Below are 13,057 nucleotides of genomic sequence, written 5' to 3'. Positions count from 1 at the left end.
AAGATTCACTGGAAATACAGGAAAAAGAAAAAAAGAGTTAAGATAACCTTGGAAAAAGGGAAAAATACAGAACTGTATACAGATGAATTGAGAAGATAAATGGAGGAGAATGCCAGGGAGCACATTTCAGAATGCAATCCAATAGCGAAGTAATTTGAAAGTTGTTTTTTTTTTCTTTCCAAGAACAATGTGAGATGAAAAATCTGAAAGATCTTTTTTTTTTTTTTTTAAAAATCAGTTTTAAAGCTCTTTTTTGAAATAAAACTTGGAAAAACATTACTAACTTTGGAAAGAACACAATAATCTGACCAGGTCTGAGTATGCTTGAACAAAAATCTAGCTATCTAAAAATATGTTTACGAAAATAAAATTTGCTCTCGTCGTCAACACAATTTTAAGAGCTATTTTATTTATTTATTTATTTTTTACCATTACCATTGTTTTTCCTCTGAAGATTTATTTCTGAACACCTCAAAATAATTGAAAATAAGAGAACATACTATAAATGCTGATCATACTTGGAGTACTGCAATCAAGCAGAAGCAAGCTTGTTGCTAAACTTATTTACTGTGAATACAAGACTAGTGATTCCCAGGCAGAGGGACTCCATATTGTAGCGCTGTTTTCTGCAATTATCTTAAAACTGTTAAGCTGTACTTTTAATAATTATTTAAGCATCTTGATTTATTAATTACTGTTACATAATTTAAACACCTTGATTTCTACAGGTATAAAGTTGTAAAATACCAATCTAGCATTTGCTTGTAGTAAGGAGGCAGTTTAAGGTATTGTAAACCAAAGCTAAAAAAACAGCACAGAACACAGCACCGTCTTAAGTAAATCATTCTATAATTAACTATTAGTAAACCAGCAAAACTGTTCAGTTAAGCTCTTTCACATCACTAGCAATAAGCACAAATCTGGATGTCACATACACACTACAGATGAGTTATGCCAGGAAGTCCAGAAAAATCTCGCCTTTATGAGGATGTTAAGGAGTAACTGGATGTCCACATTTAAAAGGAAATCTTTTCTGGAATCACCTATAAAAGATACATTTTCCTCTCAGATGCGTGTCAAGTTTCAAATATACGGAAAAATAGTTTTCTTATACAATGTGTGTTAGCACTCACCAACTTATTAGTATAGGCAAGTGAAAAAATTGAGTTTCCAGAGTATCTTGAAACCTTCACACTCAGTTCAGTGTTTCAAGGCCATCTGGAAAATACACAAGACTAGTGTTTATTAGCATCCATAGCGATGCAGGAAACCAAAAGCAGGTATGATATCTCTTCTGCAAAATGTACGCCTGCACTGTTAATGTTCATTAAATGGACCTGAAAGTAACTGGATATGTACTCAAAAGGTAAGCTCTTTCTTGGAAGATATTTGAATGGAAATATTATTATATGCTCTTCATAAACCCCTCGTCGGTATCTATAAATAAAAAACTATGATGTTGGGGTGGGAAATAAAGAAGATCACAGAATTATAGAACAGCTCAGGTTGGAAAGGACCTCAAAAATCACCTAATTCCAACCCCCCTGCCATAGGCAGGAATGCCACCCACTAGATCAAGTTGCTCAGGGCCTCATCTAACCTGGCCTTGAACACCTCCAGGGATGAATGATCCACAGCCTCTTTGGGCAACCTGTTCCAGTGCCTCACCACCCTCTGAGTGAACAATTTCCTCCTAACCTCTACTCTAAATCTCCCAAGATGAAGCCAGTGGTATCCAGTTCCAGGACAAGAAGCATTAAGCACAAATTGAAATACAAGAAATACCACCAAAGCAAGAAAAAAAAAAAAAGTGTTTTTTTAATAATTGTGGAGGCAGTCAAACACTGAAACAGGTTGTCCAGAGTTGCTGAGAATCACAGAATCACAGAATTTCTAGGTTGGAAGAGACCTCAAGATCATCGAGTCCAACCTCTGACCTAACGCTAACAGTCCCCACTAAACCATTTCCCTAAGCTCTACATCTAAACGTCTTTTAAAGACCTCCAGGGATGGTGGCTCCACCACTTCCCTGGGCAGCCTGTTCCAATGCCTCACAACCCTTTCAGTAAAGAAGTTCTTCCTAACATCTAACCTAAAACTCCCCTGGCACAACTTAAGCCCATTCCCCCTCGTCCTGTCACCAGGCACGTGGGAGAACACACCAACCCCCACCTTGCTACAGCCTCCCTTGAGGTACCTGTAGAGAGCGATAAGGTCGCCCCTGAGCCTCCTCTTCTCCAGGCTGAACAAGCCCAGCTCCCTCAGCCGCTCCTCGTAGGACTTGTTCTCCAGACCCCTCACCAGCTTCGTCGCCCTTCTCTGAACCCGCTCAAGCACCTCCATGTCCTTCTTGTAGCGAGGGGCCCAAAACTGAACACAGTACTCGAGGTGCGGCCTCACCAGAGCTGAGTACAGGGGGACGATCACCTCCCTAGCCCTGCTGGTCACACTGTTCCTGATACAAGCCAGGATGCCGTTGGCCTTCTTGGCCACCTGAGCACACTGATGGCTTATATTCAGCCGACTATCCACCATCACTCCCAGGTCCTTCTCTGCCTGGCAGCTCTCCAACCATTCCTCTCCCAGCCTGTAGCTCTGCTTGGGGTTATTGCGCCCCAGGTGCAGGACCCAGCACTTGGCCTTGTTGAACTTCATGCAGTCGACCTCAGCCCATCGGTGCAGCCTATCCAGATCCTCCTGCAGAGCTTTCCTACCCTCAAGCAGATCGACACACGCACCTAACTTGGTGTCATCTGCGAACTTACTGAGGGTGCACTCGATGCCCTCGTCCAGATCATCGATGAAGATATTAAAGAGGACCGGCCCCAGCACCAAGCCCTGGGGGACGCCACTAGTGACTGGCCTCCAACTGGACTTGGCTCCATTCACCATGACTCTTTGGGCCCGGCTATCCAGCCAGTTTCTAACCCAACGAAGCGTGCGCCAGTCCAAGCCAAGAGCAGCCAGTTTCTTGAGGAGAATGCTGTGGGAGACGATGTCAAAAGCCTTGCTGAAGTCAAGGTAGACCACATCCACAGCCTCTCCCTCATCCACCCAGCGCGTCACTTTGTCATAGGAGGAGATCACGTTCGTCAGGCATGACCTGCCTTTCATAAAGCCATGCTGACTAGGCCTGATCGCCTGCTTGCCCTGCAAGTGCTAAAGAAGTCTCCATCCTAGAAGACTCAAATTCCAAATGGTGAGGAACCTAAGCAACCTGCTCTAGCTAACCCTGCTCTGAGCAGGGGCATGGACTGGGTGACCCCCTGATGTCCTAGGATAAGGTTCCCCAAGTCTTTGTACACTTGATTAAAAAAAACAAAAACAAAAAACTTGAATACATAGCCTATATAAAGTCTGTATATATGGTAGAGAGAGTGAAGAAGGAGATTTCACCGTGTTAGCTTTCCAGTTTTAGTACAGAAATAACTTTAAACGTATCAGCATTTATCCCTCAGCCATGGCATTTCAAACATTTGTGACTAAGAGAATCAACTGTCTGAAACCAAGATCATAGCATCGAGGCTGCCGGTTGGAGCTGCCAGTGAACCTCACACAAGCGGTGAGCTCCTGAATAAGGTTAAAGAAGCCACCAATGTGAGGCACCTACAACCTTCACATGCAGTCTAAGACGGGTAGTTACCACAGAATATGTAAACGCAAAAGCTAAATGCTTTAAAAATTGTTTACAGTAAAAAAAAAAAAAAATGCTGAAAAGTAACACTATGTCATGCAAATGGCAGCATGCCCAGCAATATGAAGTGAATTTTTTGAATATGTGACTCATTCCTAAACGTACAGTCATATACTAGACCTAAGAACCTTGCTACTACACATAAAGGTTTACACCGAACATAAGTGCATTGAAATATTGAAATGCTTCTTATAGGGAACTTTAAACTATCTCATTAAGCTCCCCTAAAAACCTCAGCATCACATTCAAGCAAAACAAAACATCCAGGTTGATAAGGTGAGTTTTGCAAAATTCTTCAAAATCAATACCATTGCTGAAATTACTGGATCTTGTTAACCTCTATTCCTTCATGACACTAAATGTTGATGAATGAGAATAATTTCTAGAGATACCTACATGTTCAGAAAAGAATTGAAAAGCTTTGTAATAACAGACTGAGAATTTTTTAGATTGCTAATTATATCACCACCTTGAAGGTACCTAAGGCAAGCAATTTGAATTTTTGGGCTGTTTTGCCAATTGCTACATCTCTTCCTAAAATATGGCACCTATACAACATTTGTGTTGCACAAGTGCAACATTTACGTTGTTAAGACGGAAAGGATGAGAACTTCCTAAAATGAAGGTGTTATCAGATAAAATATAGAAAAAGAAAAGATTTTCCTATTAGGGTTTCTGCATGTTAATGTATGCAAATATACTCTGCTGATCTCTGTACTGCATTTTGTTTAAGTTTTCAGGTCTAGCAAAGCATATTTTTTTTTCCCCTTTTTTGTTCTTTTGTGCCTTGATACTTTGATGCCAATTCAGGTCTCAAAATGGTCTCTAGAACACCAGAATTCATGTTCCACAGATAGGGCAATGGAAACAATTTTTCTTCTCCAGGTAAATGCACGTGCATATACAAGCGAACGTATAAACAAATTTACAAATAACCACTTCAAGTACGTGCATACAAGCACCATGTAACAAGCAGTTCAAATACCATTATTGCTTTAGTCTGTTGGTGAATTCTGATTTTTTTGAGTTACAGTAGAGCTGAAGGCTATAAAATGCCTTAACAGAGCAAAGGAGTTTAAATCTACAAGGACTGATGTTCTAAATTAATGGTAGAATTTAAATCTTATAAAACTTCTTAAACTTCTTGCAATAGGCATTACATCTTTAAATTAAAGAGCATTTTATTCAAAATTAAGCTAAGTTTACAAGTAAACAGTTGTCATTGAATCCTTTCCATATAAACGCTTAACTAGTTGTATCCTACACTCAAAAAAGGAAATTTTGGATACCATTAAATACACAGAGTACGTAGCAATTAATAAGCAATTACAGACATGTAATTAGAATTGCAAGGACTTATATATAGCAGAATGAAGGATTAATAACATATGGTCTAGTTACAAGTTCCAATAAAAAGACAATTTGTATTCTGCATAAAAGCAACTGCCTTTGAAATGAGGTGTCATAAACAGAGAAACAGAGATACCTACAATGAACTGCACACAACACCTGCAGAGCAGTACACTGAATTTTATAACACACTTTGCTGGACTAACAGGCAAGCAAGGACAAAAGGTGTTTTTTTGTTGTTGTTGTTTTTTAGGGGGTGAGGGTAGGAAGGTGAACAAGTAACATTTGGAAAATAGTATTTCAATCAGATCTACCTTTTGTTCAGCATGTTGTTAGAAAACCTACTTCGTAATCACATTTCCAGTTAATTTAAGAAGAACAGTTTTTTCAGTAGAAGCTGAGTCACTATTTCACTTCACTCTCTGAGAGAGAGCCAACATTACAATAAATATGTAACTCATCTGAAACAGGAAACTCAGTTAATTCTATACTACTAAACCTTTAGCGAGTCAACAGTAGCTTCATTATGGACAACTTTTTTTTTTTAACCTCATAATTAATGATTGAGAACATGATAAACAATATCATGTGCTGCTCATTTTCCTCAGGAAAGTTTTTTTTTAGGAATTTGTCTTCCTTTCAAAATAAGCAGCAATGAAAGGTTTCAAAACTAGAACTAAAACCTTCAGATAGAAAACAGATTTCAGAGCTTGTGTAATGGTAAAGGTTTCTAAGCCAACAGCTGAAATTAAAATAGAGAAAAAATGAATACCATTTTAACTTTTTTTTTTTTTTTTAAGTACAGATATAATTTTTTTAAAAACCTGCTTCTGACAACGTTTTGTTTGTGGTAATGGTGGCAAATTACATGAACACTTTACATGTTGCTCTACCATTTTCTTGCTAAGCACATAGATCAGTTCCAATCTATTATTAAAAAAAAAAAAAAAAAAAAAAGCTGAATATACCTTAAACAGAAACCAAAAGGGATTAGTTTTCACTGGGGTCACTGCTTAATTCACCGAGCCAAAATAATACCAGTGAGAAGACAAAAAAGAATACAACTATAGAAGAGCACTTTAAAAATATTTCCCCTCTGTTTTTTCTTAAATCATTTAACTTGTATAGAAATTTAACAAATGGGAAATGACTCAACTATGAGCCTACCATACCACCAACCATGCATCTACCAAAAATGCAAACATTAGACTGACACCTTGATATCCTTTCACTTTTTGAAGCCTAATACCTATATTCACTTATTAAAAGCTTATCCAATAAGCTTGTACATTTCCATGTGATCGGGTAACTGCTTGCATTTAACAAATAAATGAATGTCCTCTGACATTCAGCGTTGCGGACAACTGCATTTTCATCATGTAAATTCAGTAAGTCTTAATATTTTTTAAAATGTAATTATAATATATATAACATATTATATAATAATATAATAAATATATATATTACATATATAGTATGCATATACATATGTGTATATATATATAGTTTAATCTTACTTTTGTCCATTAAGCTACTGCACAGCACCTCTGATTTCACAAAACTTTTGCTTCAGTAACTTTTTCAGCGTTTTTTCCCCTCACACAGATGATTAACGTTCTTGATGGATGTGATGCACTGCACTGTTTCTGAGATACTGCACATAATTCTGTAACATCTATTAAGGTAGCTAGAGCAATTCTTTTTCTAGTCACAGCAGGATTAACAAACACTTAACAAACATACAGAGTCAAAAAAAGTCTGAAGTATCAAACTTTTCCCTTCTTTTGTAAGACACCTTCTAAAATTAAAGCCTGGCAGATACAAACACTATTTCCTCAATCACATGCTCTCTAAAGCTATGGATGCTGCAAGTTTTTAATCAGCTAACTGCCTGAACAAAAGTTAGCTGAGCACTTAAGCAATTGGCTAACACAAATATGTCAAACTCTTAAATCCTGATTACATAAAATAGGATTAATAGTGTTTAAATTAAGCACTACTTCCCCCCCAGCAAATTCCAGCCTAAAACACACTTTCCTGCATATTCTAAGCCTTTGAACAAAAGCAAGCATCTTGCACTATAGTAGGATTACCACAGAACAGGACAAGTTTCTGTTTCTCAAACAATGCCAGTGCTGGAGACAGTAAGACTACAGCTTTAGGATTCACGCCAAAGTTACTCCAGTACAGCACTATTCAGTAACACTTAAGGTCATCTAGAGCTGCCTGTTTTGACATTAAGTGAACACAGGTATGTTGAATTTGCAGACACACAGTATACTTCATGATTCTATTCCTTCCAACTTTTTTTTTTCCTTCAGTGTGGAGAATACAGTAGTTTCCCACGATACTGCAGAAGAAGGTATTTTGCCTTTACTTCATAGTATTACTTAACATCCCAAGGTCATTCTTGGCATTGCAGAGTGATTCCCCTGGGGAATAGCTCAGTGTGGAATGTAATTATGGGAGTGAAAGTTTCCATACAGCTTTTTAAGTGTCACAACAATTGTAAATAAAAAGAACTCCAGGGGGAAAACAAAAACCATGTCAGTAAACAACTCAGTGTAGCTGCTGGAAGTAATTACTTGCAGTCTTTTGAAGTTCACGCACGGTTTAAGAACACCTGTGCATTTTAAATAGGTGAAAGCAGAACAGAAGAAAATGCTTGTATTATCAGTTCATTTAGAAAACTAGTATTTGCACAAGGATGTCAGATGACTTACTCCAAATCCCTTATGTGATAATAAGTAACCCAGGGTTTAAATATTAACAGTCTCTTTAAAAACAAAACAAACAAAGCAAAAATAAAACTACAAAAAGTGTTCCAAAACCAGCAGAAGACAAACATAATGCAATCATCCTTCGTAATCAATTACATAACCAAGATTAACGATTGATGGTTTTTAACTTAGTGCAAAAAAAAAAAAAAAAAAAAAAAGCCAGCAGTTTTTCCATGCCATAGAATATTTGGGAAACTGGGGGACAACTTACTCAGGTCAAGAACATCATCTGTCTTTATCAGATCTTCCTCCCTTGTCAGTGGTAACTGAGTTTCTGGCTCGTCTCGCAAGTGCAGTGATAATGAACGGAGCATAAAGAAAACTCTAATTGCCTTGAGAAATTAAAAAAAAGAGAATAATAAAGCATTACTGCACTCAGTAGTACATATTTTAGCACAATCTTACAAAAATACCCACTTTTACAACCCTTAAATTTGTTGTCATGCAGTATGTCTTTTTAAATGAAGAAAACAACGTAATTTAAAAGTTTGCTAAAGATACAGAGAAGTTGAAGCACTTTATTTTCACTAAAGTAGAAGCAGCCAACCTTTTATCCCACTGGCACACTTAAACACACAGTGACTGACAGGCAAATGCTTACAAGAGACATTTAAGTGAAGACTAAAAAAAATGTCTTTTTAAATTGGCGTTTTGAGACTGATTTTATTTACATGACCTGTATTCTACAGACAACTAAAATCAACCTTCACAGACTCTCACGTTTTGAATTTAAAACAGTAGAATAACTAGAAGTAGTATGAAAAGTTACTATGTCTACAAATTTGAGAGGAAATAGTGGAGATTCACTAGTTTTAATTTTGCTGTATTCATCAACACTAACCACATCTAAGAGAACATTCTCAGAGACCTTCACTTATGCTCCCAAAAGGTCTACAACAGGGCAAAGCATACTGAAAGCTGTACGTAAGGACTTTCAACAGCTGCTCTGTGAAACTGATATTCTTGTTTTGATTCAGAAATTAATGACATAAGGTATTTAAAATATCAGATAAAGTGGCAAAGAACTTTATTAGTCACATTTATTAGTCACCACTTTATTAGCCACATTCTGAAAGGCACCATTTATAACCTGTTCTGCTAGAAGAACTGCATTTTCAGTATAGCAAATGAAAAATCCCTTTTTAATTCTACAAGGGTTTGGTGGCATATTTTTCATTTTTTAAAAATCAGCTTCCTACATAGGAATCCTGTGGCATACTGTGTTTGTTTTTAATTCAAACGGAAGTCATCACTCAGCCTTTCACTTTCTTTCCCTCAACCCTCTTTCCTTCCTACAGTGTTAATTTTCCTTGCATGTATTCCTTGTAAAACTATTATCACTCATCTCAAAATCTATTTACTGCAGAATACAAGAGCAGGAAATTAGCCTTTGCAAGAAAAAACAAGAATTCAAGAATGTCAGATGAAAAGGTAACTACACTGTGACTCCCACAACACTGATAGCCCTCAGTTTGCTAACAATATCAATTTAAACCAGGAAGCACGATATCCGTGACTTACTGTAACACCTTATTAGATCTCAATGTAGCAGCAGAGCAGTCCCATGGACTACAACTTTTTTTCAACCAACATCTGCTTTCTGGATCAAGTAGAAACAACTATAAAAGGCTACCTACTTTAAAGAACTACATGTAATAAGGTATACTTTGTGTCAATTCCTTCATTTAAACATGCATACCATATGCAAAGAAAGCACCAATGCACAGACAGACCTACCAATATTTCATTACATTCCCATGTAATAGCATCCTCAGATGCTATTGTTAAAAGCCTTTCTCAAAGTCTTTGCTTGCTATGTACTCCAAGATGCAGAGTTCAAGACCCATATTGTTCATTACTTCCCAAATAGGTACATAAATGCATTTGCACTGTTCCAGGTGGCTGGTGACTGTCTAGATAACAGTACTATCTATAGGACTATAGAAGTCAGAAGCAAGAAATGCAGCTAATTATTTGTAACCGGAATATCAACAATTCAAAAAGAGTATCTCTATTTGGGAAGAATGCTTCATCAGGCAACAGTAGCTGATTTCAGAAACTGTTCAGATACAGATTATTCAGAAATTCAGATTATGAATTTCTGGTAATTTTAATGTTTTAAGTCTAAAGGGCTAACTGGTTGGATTTTGACAATTCTTGATAGAAATCTGATTTCTGAGAGTTCCTCCTAAAAATGTTAAAAGGAAAAAGTCACTTAAAGGAACTTTCTATTGTAAAAGAAGTGAAAATTTAAAAAGATCTGATCTCTAAACCAAGAGCTTGTGATATAATCAAAGAACGAAACTTCTTCACTTGCTAGCAAAATAAAGCTTTACAATTTTAATTTTAATTTTTTAGTATCATTCCACAGGAAACTCAGAATCGAGCCACTATTCATTTGAAACTGCCAACAAAACTTCCAGCAGCCTAAGCGTAAGCAGGAATGTCACACGATGCGCCAGAAGTTCAGAATATTGTCACTGCAATTCAGCGTAGGAGAGGCTAAGCAAAGCTTAGCCAGAAGAAAGTAACTGTGGCATCGGAATTCTAAGAAATTTTAGAAGTTCTAGAGCAATGTGATCAGGGGAAGGAGTACTGACAAGAAAAGAACACACTCTAGGAGTTTCTGCTGATTAAAAAGACATTTCCATCTCTAAATTATAAGGATATTTGTATTTCTTTCCAAATTTCCTGTAATTGAAGCATTTATTTCTTAATACATAAAAATACAGAGCAGTTTCCATCAGAAAGTGTTTCTAGATACCATTCTGTTTAATGCCTCAGAGAAGTTATTCTAGGAAGCATTTTTACTTTCTAAGAACAATACAAAGAATAAAAAAAGAAGGAAATTCACTATATTTTATCAAAAAGTTGCTGTGATAATAATAGTTGTACAGGTCAAGAACTGATTATCCCAAGAAAGTAAATACCAACGTGGCTATTCATGTCAGTATCACCTCTAAAATTTGTCAGTCAAAAAAGGATTTTACTATCTCACTCAAAATTTCTATCCTGAATTGCTTTGGAAGATGAACACTCCTGAATAGAATTATGTTTTGCTACGTCAGGAAACACAAACAATACGAAGCAAACCAACCTTCCTGGGGAGATTCTTATTATAGGAATATAATCAAAGACTGAGATACCAGATAATGAAAGAAAACAGACAATGTATTAAAGCATGCCATCAGAAGTCTTTTATGTACATTTCTTCACTGAAAAAAAAAACAACAAACAAAAACCAAAACCGAAAATCACAGCACAAGAACATATTGAAGTACCTAGAAGCAAGAAAATAGAGATTTCTCCACTGGGACAGGTAATTATTATATGTTCTAAAGGGATCTGTCATTAAGTTTTTATGATTTTATGGATGAAGCTTCCAACCAAGCAGCTTTCAAGGAAAAACATTTTTATTTGTAGAATTCTTCAAAGCTTTTGGCATTACACTGTCATTAATGAAAGAAAAAAAGCCTTACTTACTCTTCGTGTTCTTTCCACATCTCCACAAGGCAATCTTTTCACAAAATCAATACCAGTCAGTGGTGTCCCCGTTGGAGGCAACAAAATGGAGGCATCCATCATCAAGTACTCTACATTCATGGGTTTAATCTATAAAAATATTTTAACATTGATTATTATACAGAACAATGAAAGTTTACATCTTTACTTTTAAATACAACCCATGACTGCATACACTGAGAGGAAGGGGTCTGAGTTGTGAGAATTTGACACCATCCACGTTATTTTAAGCTTTTTACATGCAATTTCTATATTTGCTCATTGTTCCCTAACACTTTTAAAGTTTCCATATTGAAAAACCACAGGAAAAAAAAAAAAACACTGAAAGATTAGAATAGAAAAGCCATTTCATGAGTACTAAAAAGCAAAGTCTGTCATGTTTGATTTCAAGCTTTGACTCAAATTCATAACTTCAATCACAAGAAAAAAGTTTCTTGTATCTTCTTCTCCCCGGACAGAAAAAAATCTCTAGTCTCCAACAATGCAGTAGCTTGCAGACTAGGCAATTCCTTATGTTGTGTCACTAACAGTCTCTCCCTTACATGATTGTTTATTTGCTTGATTAAATGATGTTTGAAACATCATTTAATCCTTCTGCAGCTTTGGACAATTTCATCTGAGGTCTATTACACACAGGAGCCATGAGGTTTTTGCCAGAAAATCAGCTGGAATGACTAAAATAAACATAAAACCCCTTCACATAGTTTGTACAATATTCTGTGCAGAAGTGCAGTCACACAGGCATTCTAAAACAGCCAACAGTAACTGGAAGCATTCCTGATCACTTTTCCATGGTCACATACCATGAAAGAAGTAGACTAAGATAAAATCCACAATTTTTACATCAGTCTTGAACTGCTGCTCTGCAAAAAATACAAGCTCAAAAATGGTCTATACCCAATCATTCTAACCTCAGAACCATCATTTTCAGTGTCAAAAATGCTGGATTAAACAAAATAAATTAATTTGGAGAAAAATACAGAAATCTAAATAGATGACAAATGAGAACACAAACTTGAAATTTCTATTTATAATGCCATTCTTATGACTGCATACATTGTTTTAAACAACATTTTTCTTCATAAAGATGAAGAACGTGGGTAAAAAAATCATTGAAAACCAAAATACAAAGGACTACTGTGTTCAGCTTACTTGCTCCTGTAAACTGTCATCTACAGTTGTTACCGAAGGCACTTTTTTTTTCAGATAGATCAAGTACACTTCTGCTTTATAGAAGCTCCACACCATGTTATTTACATACCTCATCTAGTAAGACTACTTCAGCGTTAATTTATCATTTTAATTAGCACAGCACATTCTTTGCTAGCTAGACAAATAAATATGCTTTAAGGAAAACAGAGTTAAACTTCCAAGGTGAAGCTCTATCTTTTAGAATAAATGAAAAAAAATCTGCAGTCTCAGAAATAGAAACACACACACAACAGAACCACCTACAAGCATACTGAACTTGTGATATGAAAACAGTGAAAATTGTGGTGGCAGTTTTCACACTAGAAACACGTCAGTACTTAACTACTAAATAATTAGATATTGATTATCCAGTTCTATTACTTGAGTTTGTAAGATACTGCAAGGTGCTTCCCATATTAAATGTTTTTTTTGCAATACACAAACTGTAGATTGATCTTTTTCAAAAAAGAAAAGATACTAATGCAACCCCTGCACAACAGCTAGAAAAAAGGATGCCTGC

At 36.2% G+C, this 13,057-nt stretch overlaps 1 protein-coding gene across 1 annotated transcript in view; it reads right to left on the bottom strand.

Moving 5' to 3' along the window:
- CLEC16A (C-type lectin domain containing 16A) overlaps positions 1-13,057 on the bottom strand; it is an 81,924-nt gene that overhangs the window by 32,963 nt on the left and 35,904 nt on the right. Inside the window, 2 exon segments of the mRNA XM_032197720.1 lie at positions 8,036-8,156; positions 11,308-11,436. Of these exon segments, the coding sequence (XP_032053611.1) occupies positions 8,036-8,156; positions 11,308-11,436 (250 nt within the window).

The sequence above is a fragment of the Aythya fuligula genome, chromosome 15 (genome assembly GCF_009819795.1).
Source record: "Aythya fuligula isolate bAytFul2 chromosome 15, bAytFul2.pri, whole genome shotgun sequence".
Lineage (NCBI taxonomy): Eukaryota > Metazoa > Chordata > Aves > Anseriformes > Anatidae > Aythya > Aythya fuligula.
The sequence above is the reverse complement of the archived record's forward strand: the minus strand, read 5'-3'. Positions and strand labels throughout refer to the sequence as shown.